This window comes from Anser brachyrhynchus, assembly GCF_964034855.1.
Source record: "Anser brachyrhynchus genome assembly, chromosome: 7".
In the NCBI taxonomy this organism is placed as follows: Eukaryota; Metazoa; Chordata; class Aves; order Anseriformes; family Anatidae; genus Anser; species Anser brachyrhynchus.
This window is the reverse complement of record NC_137701.1, coordinates 15040168-15052468: the sequence shown is the minus strand read 5'-3', so window position 1 is coordinate 15052468 and position 12301 is coordinate 15040168. Positions and strand designations below refer to the sequence as shown.

The following is a 12301-nucleotide window of genomic DNA, read 5'->3' as shown; positions in this document are numbered from 1 at the left end:
ATTCTGACCAGATTTGACAGATGATTAGATGTTCAAAGGATGCTAAATCAGGTAATTTTCATGAAAATAAGCAACCTATTAGAAGGGTCCAGATGAATGCCCTTGCCCGGGAGAAGCGCGGCAGCGTGAACTCAGTCCCATTATCGGACACCAGAGAACCCACAGGAGAGAAGCACAGGAAATCAGGCTTCACGGAGCTGCTTGTTTCCACAGAGATTATGCTTGTGTTTTCACACTAATCCAGATGGATAACTTTCCATGTGGTGCTATCTTTCATTCAAATGTTCCTACTCATTCTCATGGGGAGGTTTTGTACTTATTAATATGGCATGGCAGAGGTTTGCCAAAGAATAAGCTGTCAGACCCAATTTATATACAAGTGTGTATATATATATATATATATATACACATATATACACAACCTCTTCAGCCCAAATACTTGGAGGTAGGAAGGGGTCATGTGGCTATCAGGCCACTGGTTGCGGATGCTAACACTGTTTGCAAAGAGCTGCAGGGAGCCAGCCCAGCTGGAACCAAACCTGCTATGTTGCATGTATTTCAGCATTTCCTTCTCTTAGCTAGTGCTGCTTTGGGTAATGACGTTGGCAAAGCAACAAGGATAACATTGCACTTTGGGCCTTATCTGTATTTTAGCAGCCCTAATTAAACTCTTTATCTGTAGTCACAATTGAAGTCAGGGGATTTCGCAGGTATTGTATTGCTCATGAACTGTGGAGCAGACTTCACTGTTTTAAGTGATATCCCCCATTAGGTAGTCCTTAACTTGCAAACTGGAGGTGGTTCTCCACTATTTGACAAGAATCCATGCAAGGAATAAAGACATTTATCTGTGAAAAGAGTAATGGGGAAAAGGGAATATACTGTGGGTTTGGTTTTTTTTCCAATAATCCACAAAGTTTGCGCAAGCTTTCTGCACTGTCTTGGCAGATCATGAGAAAAACTTCCTCTGGAAGAGGTTGGTCAGTCAGCTAGAGAAGCTTGAAACCTCTGGGGCTTTGTAGAGTAGAGGGGCTGGATAGCTTGGGATCCAGGGAAGGTGAGTAATTTGTTTGATTTTTCATGGAAACATACTGATGCTGCCAGTAAACACCTCCAGTCCTGCATATTCAGTTGCATTTGCACACTACGTGGGATCTCTCTCCATTGGTAATTACCTTTGAACCTAATTTAGCCACCATTCTAGATTGCTATTAGGTATTAGAAACTACTTATTATTGAGCTGATGGGTTTATGTTCAGTCTTCTCTTATATGCTTTCCTAATTCAGTTTGCTATGCAAATCCTATAAAAGGCTAACCTAGATTCTGGCACATTCATAGTGGAGTGCAGTATGACAAGGTGCTCCACAGAGCTCATGAATAAGTTTGTATCTCTATAGCCCTTTGCTGGTGAGGCAGAGCTGAGGTTGCAGATAAAGAAAATATATGAATATGTGCTACAACAACAATGGTGTGAGTTTAGACGTGGTTACAGAGAAATTCTACAACAGTTCCCTGTGAATGTTCGTAAATGCTACTGAGCCATGCAGTCAGTATTTGCACCAGTGCTGGCCAGAGAAGAGCTGGAAATAGATCTGGAGGAACATTTAATTTATTAATTTTCATGTGCCGTATTTTATTTTTTTATTTTATTTTATTAGAATTCCTAGGGATTTTCTGGATTTTTTTTAGACCTTTCAGATATAGAGGCGTGAGCTTCCACAGTTGTGCAAGTCCAGCTGTAAGGTTTTCAAATGTTTATCAGGGTCAAAAACCACAAAGATGAACATGTGTTTAACTTGACAAACTAAACTCAGCTAGCTTTAACAAGGCAGCTTGAAGTGTATCCAGCATAGAAGTGAGTCTTTGTTGGATTACTGCTTAAATACTACCTTCAAAAAATGGAATCAGGATCTGGTACTTCGCTTTCCCATCTCTTGCCTCCCCTGTATTTTCATAGATGATGTTTTAGTTCTTTGTGTAATTGTGAGGCTGGTTTTTTGTTTGTCGGTTGTTTTTTTGTTTTCTGTTTTTGTTGTGTGGGTGGGTTTTTTTTGGAGATAAACCTTATTTCTTTGCTTCTCTGTGAATATAGTCTATTCTTTACCTTGAACAAATGCAATTTTAGGGAAATTCCACATTTAGCGTGGGAGCAAAAGGAAACATTTTTTCTGGCAGCTTATCATCATCATCATCATTATTATTAAAATATGATAGCCATTTATAGCTGCTCATAGGAATGTTAAAAGTTTCCTTGTGCTCCCCCATCTGTCTGCATCCATCTGTTGTCTCTTGTCTTGTACTGGAATTGTTAAGTTCTTTGGACAGGGATAGCATTTTTTAAAAATGTGGATCAAGTTCACAATTAGGAGCTGTATTAATACAAGAAGGCAAAAATATTGGTGTTGTGAGCCAGTGGGCACTGTGCAAGTCAAGAGTCAAACAGTCACGATCCACTTGTCTCAGGTGTGGGAATTGTGGGTGCTCCTGTGGGTATCTGGTAAGTGTTTAGATGTGTGTGTACATATGAGCTTTATTTAGCATTTTTTATTTTTCTCAGTGGCTGTGCAGGTGGTGGGAATGCTGATCGTATCCAGAAGTTACGTAAGGAGTACCATCAGGCCAGGCGAGAGGGCTTACCCTTCTATGAGGAAGACGAAGGAAGAACACAGCTGTCTGATTACGACCAGCATTGGGTAGGTCTACAATGTGCTGCGAAGTGCTCTTGTAGCATTCGGGGTTTGCAGAAGATGTCCATTTGTTTGTATTTTACAGAAATTTTGTGTCAGCCTAACATGATTTTGGGGGGATTTACAGAATTAGAGAAATCCTTAATGCCAGCTTCCTCCACCCCCAAAGAAAACACTGGTAACATGAAAACTTGGCTAAAAAATACCATGCCTGTTCACTGTCTTTGATCTAGGCCCAGGCTTCCTCTCTCCTGGGGTGGTCCAAGATATTCAGTCCTTGCCAAACTTTGTCACATGTGGTAGCATCAAGGCTTTTCAGCAGGATTTATGGTATTCTGGCAGTTCATCCAGTGATTCCCTGGATTAATGACAGCATTAGAACAACAGGCTCTCACTGTGCTTAGCTGCAAAGTGAGAGGGAGGAAATACAGGCATGTCTACCACTGCCCTTCCTTCTGTACATTGGACAATAGCAGTCTGACCGTGACACATCCTCACTCACCTTTATAAAGTGAAAAATGGAATAATTTACTCCTTCTCTGTCAAAGGGTCCTAAAATATTTTACTGCCATAGTAGAACTGTTACAAACATACTATTTTCTTGATTTTACACCTAGGAATCGCACTACATAGAGACATATTATGTACCCTGCTAGAGAAGAGTAACCTGTGGTAGAACCTGAGATTAAGTCAAGAGTGCTGGATTTTTAATGCAACAGCTGTAGTCTATGGGATGACAATTGTGGCTCTCAGCTCTACCTGAGCAGACTTCAGAGTTGGACTCTGTCTCTTTAGAAGTAATTATAATCAGCAAGCATTCAAAAATGTAACTCTGATACGATGCAATTTATGCTAAATTTGAAATTTATTTTAAAAAAGAGACAGAATTATGTTAAAAATCTTAAGAATCTAAATACACCTGAGCTTTGAACTAACGTTTTTAATGTCCTCCAAACTATCAGTGCAAATGCTGAAGTGAAATCTTCAGTGATTGGGGTTATAGTCCAAAAAAATCCTGTGTGAGACTAGATTTCATTGCAATCACAGAGACAGAGTTAAAAAGAGTGTTTTTACATAAATTATCATTTATATTTGTTCATTAACCCCAAAAAGCTTTTGTATATATTATTCTGATTCAGGTACCCAAAATTTCACTTTCAGCAAAATAATCTTTCCTTAGAGTTGTTAACTTCAATTTACTGCCTTAAAATTTGTGGTCCAACTTTCCCATTCTTCTTCTGAATAGCTTTTGTAAACTGAACTGAGAATATTCATCAAATGCTTCTTTCTGTTGAAATTGTATGGTGTGTGAAGTGTCCTGCCAGAGGCCCTAGACTGGCCCAGTGGTACCTCTTCAGCAGCCTGAGGTTTTTTACTTCTTATCTGAAACTGATAGAGCTTTATTAATCCTCAGAGGAGGCTGATATTTATGGTCCAGTGTTGTTTCCTAAGATTCACAAAGGTTTCTTCCAGGTAATCCTTTTTAAGCCTTTCCTATTAGGTATAATACCCTGAGATTACTGATTTCCAAAGCCTTGCTTTTCCTATGAGGCAAGTTGTCCTTAATCAGAGCAGCTGAAAGGGAGCTCTTGAGTATCTCAATCTTGAACTGATTAATAATAGTGGCCAGGATTGTTTCTTTTTGTCCTTCAAATGCAGAATATTTTTAAACGTTTTTTGTTGTGAGGAATTGTAGTCCGCTCAAAAATCAGAGTTCACCTTGAGGGCTTTAATACACTGAAGTTTGTTGCACCAACAGTTCCTCTTGTTGAAGCGGTTTACAAATTTCAAAGACTTCTGGTCTCTTCACTGCAACAATATCATCCATTGATCCATCCAGCCTTGCTTTCACAGGCATGGTCTTTTAGTCTGGAAAATACTGCAGCCATAGCTTGCTCTTGCTTGACTCCTGGCTGAAATATTTGATTCTACTCTGACATATGGTTTTACCCTTAAAATGTATGTTACATCATTCCATTCAAACAAAAACAAAAGACCAAATTAGAATCAAAATATTCAAAAGAAAACAAATGTCTCAAAGCATCTTGCCAGAAGAGTCCTCAAGATATTTTATAAGCAATGTCGTCTCACCCGCCTCAGGCTGCTGACCCTCAGCAGTACTGTGGTGACACAGATTGAACAGCAGCTGAATTTTTCTACCTTTACTCATCAGTGAAGAGACATCCTGGTGACTAATTGCATAATTGCAAATAAAAACTTACTCTAATCTTCAGGACAGTAGGTCTTTCTTTAAAGAGTCAAGAGACAGCTGAGGAGGAGGAAAACCTTCTGGTATAATTTTTCTTGCTTCATACAGGAGATAAGATCACCAGGGAAGCTGCAGCTGGAAAGGAGATTGTGGGTCTCTGCATATATTTTTAATACTCAATTAGTTCTTCCTATGCTTTTGTCAGTCAGCTGTTTTACCTAAGCCAGCTTCTCTATATGATGTCTTTCTAACATACAGCAGCTGCTGTAATCACTACTTACCATCTCCTGAAACATGCAGATAAGTTGGGAAGCAACAGAGGATAATTTGAGAAGACGCTATCCTGTCACAAATCAACAGCCTCAGAAATGGACACTGGGTCTTGTCCTCCAAAAAGTATCTGAGAACTCATGAGGCAAATTTCTCTCTGATAAAGCTGACATTGACAAGTGGCCTTTAGCTGACACTGTAATGGGACAGAATTTCTAATAGAAGGGGTATTTCTAACAATCTACTTTTTTTAAAGTGGGATAAATCAAGTTAAAGTGCAGAGCTGGTTGAAAAGCCAGCATTGTAAGGCAAAATGATCTCATGACAGGCAATTGGGATCCATAAATGTTTTAAAAATAAGGTCAAAAATTCATTTTAAATAGGCCTGCTATTCTCTCATCATCCATTCCCCACCCCCTGCATCCATTTTCCAGTCCTCTGCTGTTCTTCTCATCTGTTGCTGGATGAAATTTTTGCTCTTTTGCGCCTTCATTCTGGTCTCCCTTCCCCACAGTCTGTTCTTTTTCTTTTTGTAAGTGACTGAATAATTCAATTTAGTGTGTCTCCATAAACAGACACATGTATATAGCACTGTCTGTGCTGTGGAGCCAGATCCTTTGAAATTCATTTCCAGTTCCTTTGTGTTTTGGTTTCTCATTGAGTTTTGCATCCTTCGGAATCCTCTACACCTTCTCCCACCACCCATTCATTTCAGGTTCACAGCTAGGATAAATGATGAGCCCGGTTCTACAGGGTGGATCACAAGGGTTAAAGTCAACCTCAGTCAGAGGGTTAACCTAGTTAACCAAAGAACAGGCTTGTGGTGAGTGTAAATACTGTTCAGGAAAAAGAGTGCCAGTTGTTGTTAGTATACTGTGAGATTACCCTAAAATTTTCTGACACTCAGGATGTCTGCTGGGAAGCATCAGCTCAAGACAGAGTGCATACGTATTCATGTCCTAGCAGAACATCAGATAGTGAAAGCACTCGTGAAAGTGTTCTGTACAAACCTAATCCTAAGGCCACTGGAGACTACAGAAAGAGGCAGAATACGTCTATGTGGTATTATCATATAGTGCAGTATCAGTCAGACCCTGAGAGAACCCTATAAGCAATAAGCTGCGAGAACTTAGACAGTATCCCTAGGAGTTAGAGAGCCTTTTCATGGAGCACTCTTTTTCAAGGCTTTAGAGTCACAGAGTAGTAACAGGTCATAAGAAATACAGAAGGAGCTATGAAGACAAGCTGTAAATTTAGCATGTATGATTTTATTTAAAGGCATTTAAATAATGAGAAATTAATCATCTATTTGAGGATTTACTTGGATTGTCTTAAAGGCTTTGTACAAATTCAAGTTACTTAATATCAATTCTTTCCTTCAGAGTGGCAGTAAATTTTTGAAATATTCTTTGTAATATACATTCGAGGACTATGTGTAATACAGGCCTCACTGCAAATAATTCTTCACCTGTTAGTGACCACATCAGCTTCACTGTACCAAACTTCATGTTAAGCGGCTGTAAGAGCTGCTTTTTTATTTGCAAATGAGGTTTGCAAGTTGATAAGTAGCCTAAAGATAAAAGAAAACCTGCCTCTGGATACTAACTGTGAACATTTTGAATGAAACAAACCTGTAACGTACTGAGTTTTGTCAGTTCCAAGTCAAGAATATGGAAGAAGAATCATGCCTGTCTGTGCTAAAGGCCAAGTACTTTATCGTGTGCGTGGCAGGGATCCAAGCCTAAAAATCAAACAGAAAAAAAAAAAGAGGAACGTGAAGAACTGCATTATTTTTCCATAATGTGTCAAAGGGTTCTGTGCTTACTTCAGGATGAGTAAGGAGCTGTTTGTACTTTTCACGATCAATTAATTCCAGGTTCAGGATGTTGCATTTCAAATAGGTTAGGTTCCCAAAACTCACCAGCATTTGTGTTGGACCACAGCTAGAAACCAAAATTCCAACTTCCAGAATAATAGCATTCCTGTCTTCTAGCGCAATGGGAGAAGTGACAATTTTATGTACTTTGTGAAACCATATAGCAGAAACTGCTGTGAATTCCAGACTTTGAGCCCACAGACTGTTAGTCAGTAGAAAACATTGAATTTAAAAAAAAAAAAAAAAGCAATGACTTACTCCATGTAGCTATTTTGAAAGCTGTGGATCAGAAGTATATGAGTATATGTTATTAAAACATATTAATTAAGAGAGGATTTAAAGCATTCTACTAGGATGTATGACTAGCTCACCAATCACACACTTTTTGTGGTCACTACTTATCTCTGTATAATGAAGGTTTCAGATTGGGGTATATTCTAAAAAGCTGTTCTAAGCAAGCATAGAGATTTTGAAATTTGCAGGCTGGCTTTGGGGGTAGGTTTGGGGGAAAATTATTTTAGAGAAATCCCTGCCAAACCTCATGTGAAAAATAAACTATTCCAAATGGTACATGTAAGGAGAGCCAAATTCAATTCCATTAATACTAGTAATAAAGAGTGACTCTTATAACTTGCTTGGAGTCATTCCTACTTACACAAAGGTTAAATTTGGCATAGGGAAACTGAACCAGAGGGGAGTCTGAAATGCTCGTGTCTTCACGCTTAGCACTATTTACACACTCTTTGTTTACCAAGGGAAACGGTTCTGGTGCCATATGTCGTCTTATCAAAGCCCACTGGTACTCTTTATACCCTACAATAGTCTGTGAATCCCAGAAATACATCATGCCATCTATTCCACAAGGTACCTCATCACACAGCTGCTTTTTGTTTTATTTAAGCGCAGGGGGGTTTTTCTGAGACGGACGGACTCTAAGCTTTGCTCTTTCTTCATAGAAATAGCAGGAGGAACTTGGACAAAAGCGGGTGGTGCTGCCAGGCCGCCTGGCTGTGGCTTTTCACGCAGGCTGGCAGCGCTGGGAGGTTGCACATTACCACATGCTCCAGCGGTCGTGTCCCTTGCAGCTAGCAGAGGTTCTTCTGACGTTGCCCAAATTGAGAACTTGATTGTGGTATCACAGAGACCATGACAGCTGCCACAGATCATGCTGATATGTTATGAAGAGCCCTAGAGGTTTTCTGTTGTATATATTTTTCCTAATTTGCCAATATGTTTGGGGAGGCAAGAAACAAATCTCTAATTGGTAATTATATTGATGAGGGGAACAAGTAATCCATGCCATGTAGTGTGGTGAACAATTACTGTACTTGTGTGCAGAGCCTTGGCTCTGCAACTTTTATCCTTTGGGCACAGCTAGATGGGCACAGAAATGGCATTTTCAGAGCTAGGCTTTAAACTAGCCTGTGGGTCTGTGCAAAGGCTTCGTTGCAGTTGTGAGCAGCACAATAGCTGGGCCTTTGTGACTTGCTTTGTTTTTGACAACCTTCTGCCAGCATAGGCTTTAATAGTTTTCTGGATACTTGTTGATCACTCAATAGATTCGTGACTGTGCGACCACTTCCCTTGAACATGTGTGCACGCTGTCAGTCTCTGGCCAGCGTCACATGCTGAAGGTGGAAGAGGATTGAAATTTTAACACTGAGCCTTCATGAGAGGTTGCTAAAGCTCCTCCTTTGCACTTTGAACCTTCCCTTGCCCTCAGTGATATGTACTTCTCCATGACAGCTCAGTCCCGACCTCTAGCAAGTCAGTGGCCCACATACCATAGAATCAAATACAGCTGCTCGTGGGCCTGACTACAAGGGAGGAAAAAAGTGCGCTTCCTTTTAAAAATTGACCTCCCCTTCCTCGGGCTATTAGTAAGAGGCCTGCTTCAACTTCTGGAAGGAGGCCCCAGTTACAACAACGCTCATTTTCTTAATCATGAGACAAGTCTGTAATGCCGTTTAAATTCATGTCTGAAGCTAAGCACATGCTTAAGGTATTTATTAGATTGGGCCTGGAGCCGGGCCTCAGACTTGACCCCTTCATAGGCACAGGCTGAAGGCTTTGCCTTTCCTATCAGGTATCCGGTACATTTATCAAATAGATGCTGACAAGGTTGACTTCTTTTTGAATTCTCACAGCTTAATCTCCCTGGGTTATGTCCTTGTTCGGTATGTTGCTGATTAAAAAGAAATCTCTGCCCTCGAAAGTATCGATGATCCAAAAAGTTGCCTAGCTCCTGTTGTCCCAGACAGTATCCTGTAGCCCAGAGATGCTGCTCACTGTCCAGTTCTGCCTGCTCGGGGTAACGTGCCACCAAGACGTAGAGTAGTTTTGATGAAGTACTGTAGCATTTATCCATTTAACATAATGGAAAGCAGAATGACCTCAGAGAGGGAAACTATGGCGGTTGCCCAGAGTGTGCAGAGCAGGGTCAAGCTTGAAAGAAGCTGGGTCAAGCAATACAACTATGTCATTGAGGCTGTTACAGGGTACAGGTCTTTTATTTTTTATAGTTAAGTATGTGACAGAAGCCAGCTGAAATAATGGACTTTCGATTACTTTTGATTTCTGGATTGAGATCTTACATTGTATATGTGTAGCACTTCTCATTATTGCAGCATAAGATCTGAGCTGTAGGTCCTGGGTCTTCTGGAGTTTTGTTGAAGTTCCTCACTGCAAAATGCATTAGAAGAACTGCTTGTTAAATTACATCATAGGCACAGTTTCAGCAGCCAGGGTGTCAGTGTTCTGGTTACGTTGTTGTCTCGCAGTTAAAAACACTAAAAAGTTCAAGATTTCTTCACAGCCAAGGTGTGAAAAGCAATTAGAATGTATCGCTGGGTGCTGGATATAAGCAATTATCTATGAATATATAAAGGCTCTATTTTTTCTCAACAAACAGGCGACATTGTTATAATTATTTAAAATGAAAAAGAAAGTCACTGACTCAGACATTGAGAGATTGGGCGGATAACTTTATTAGTTCCCAGTCTAGGGTCTGTAGTGCAGATGCTAATCTAATATCAAGATTGCATTAAAATAAAGCACAAAATATGGGAAAGAGAACTCCATTTACCCGGTAAGGCTGGTGCTGTACATGAGTTTGGTTTTTCTGCTCAAGGCCAATTCTTTTCAATTTTCAGCTTTAACTTTTATTGTTAAAGAACGCTTGGAAAAAGGAATGCTAACGCCCCTTTTTCTTGCTCAATATGGGATCCAACTGGAACACAGTCTTTCCATTGAATGTGCTGAGTTTTGAGAAGTTCTGTGAAAGTTAGAAGTCAATCTCATTTTTTGTTTGCTTTTTAAAAAAACTTTCTTTAATGTTCTTGCTTTGATTAGTAAACTGAATTTGCCAGCAGGAATTTGCTGGTACAAAAGTGTGTCTGATGAAATACCTGCATTGTGCAACCTAATCTGAAGGGTTGATTTTGATATATATATACATATTTTAGTCTTTTTAAGACAGTTGCTGTTCAGCTGTATTTATTAACGATAAGAAAGCAAAAGTGATGAATACCGCTGCTTGGTTTTGCTGCTTTTTCTCTTCAAACAACCTGGGTGCTAGGTTATGTGTCACATTGCCCAGTAGTAAGTAGAGCCATTCCAGCTGAACTGTTTGTCATAAATCCTGTATGATAGGAGTTGTTTAGTCTTTTTTAATCCAGGTGCTACTGGGTTGTCTGCCTTCAGAGGACAGTGCTGGCTCCAAGGGGATCCTACTATTCAAGGCAGATTATATGTGAATAATCCGGTGCCCCAGAATATCGTAGATTTCATGAAATAGTGTGTTAATTTCAACATGTGTGTTGTGAATACCTACAACTGAGAATGAGGACAGATTTTGGTATCTCTTCTAAAATGTGGTCTGGTGACTAATGGTAAGATTTTTGTGTGTAGTCTTTTCATTTGTTTTCTTGACAGGCTGCAAATAATGGTCGTCAAAATTACCATTGCAAATAATGCACTGCTGTATTAGGAAGACCAGTGCTGTACGTGACAAGTAATGGCAGTGGCTGTCAAGGAACGCAGACTCTGGGGAGGCCTGGAGAGTCTGTATACTTTATACAACATCAGGTATTTCAAGAAAAGTCAGAGCAGCAGATACCTAAGTTGAAATTATAACTTTGAAGGCTTGGTATGACTCAAAACAAGGCAAGCAAACGTGGGTTCTGAGGAGATACAAAAGTTTCTTTTATTACGTTAAGCATGACCATATCACATTATATTCTGTAGTTTGTAATTTGATGATAACTCCTTCAAGATAAGATAGTTTGAAATACATGCCTGTGCCTTCTATCCCTGGTCTACCATCATCAAACAAAATCATTCTGACAATCTAAATTTAATCTTTCCTGTGGAATGATTATAGGGGAATTTAACAAAATACTATCTGGTGGTACCCACCAGTGGATCAGTATTAACGTTTACATTTGCATATGAAGCTAATTTTCAAAGTATTTCTCTTAATTTGCTAGGAAGATACCTGTCAAGTTAGCAATTAAACTGTAATTTGGTCACTGAGGTGTTTACACGGATTAATAGATCTCTCCCTTCAGCGTATGCTCCTGAGTTAGAAATAATAGCTATACTGTGTGGTAGCATGACCCCACTTGAGTTTCACACACACATGCACAAAATCAAATTCCATCACATTTTAATGCAAATTTTACCTTTGCAAATGATGGCCTGAAAAGAATGAGTTTCCATGGTAACCTTAGGGGAACACATAACCTGTTTATCATAACTTCTCCATGAAACAAGACAGGGGGTGGGGAATATGCTTTGATGTCAGCTGTATTTTTCTGTAGAGATCATTCTTCTCTAGCATGTATAGAGAATTTACCAAAATGCTCCCATACTGTCCTAAATAAACTTTTTTCCCTCTCTCAGAAGCAGTTATAGAAAATAATATAGAAGGGCAAGGCAATAGCAGGTATTCAAAACCATTAACTGACCTTTCAGCTGCTGTCTATAGTTTGACAACTAGGTCAACATTTTGAAAGACTGATCACAAATTACTACATAGAGAGATCTCTTCCATCACTTTCTCACTCCTTGCTTTGCCTCCATGCTTTACGTTTGGCCCTTGAGTATCCCAGCTGCCTTTCAAAGGCACTTTAACTTTTTTGCTTTCTCATTCTTCCACTTCAGTGCTGCAAGTACTGTCTGAAAAATGCATTGAAATATCTCAACTCTCGCATTGTGGGGCTACACCACAGAAAGGGAATGTATTGATTATACTTCAT

The 12301-nt window shown here is 39.6% G+C and overlaps 1 protein-coding gene across 7 annotated transcripts in view; it reads left to right on the top strand.

Annotated features, from left to right (window-relative positions):
- Nucleotides 1-12301, top strand: part of PARD3B (par-3 family cell polarity regulator beta) — a 538356-nt gene that overhangs the window by 484712 nt on the left and 41343 nt on the right. For all 7 annotated transcript variants that reach the window (XM_080600336.1, XM_080600334.1, XM_080600332.1 and 4 more), the window contains one exon: nt 2559-2694. In XM_080600336.1, coding sequence (XP_080456462.1) covers nt 2559-2694 — 136 coding nt within the window. The remainder of the gene's footprint in view (nt 1-2558; nt 2695-12301) is intronic.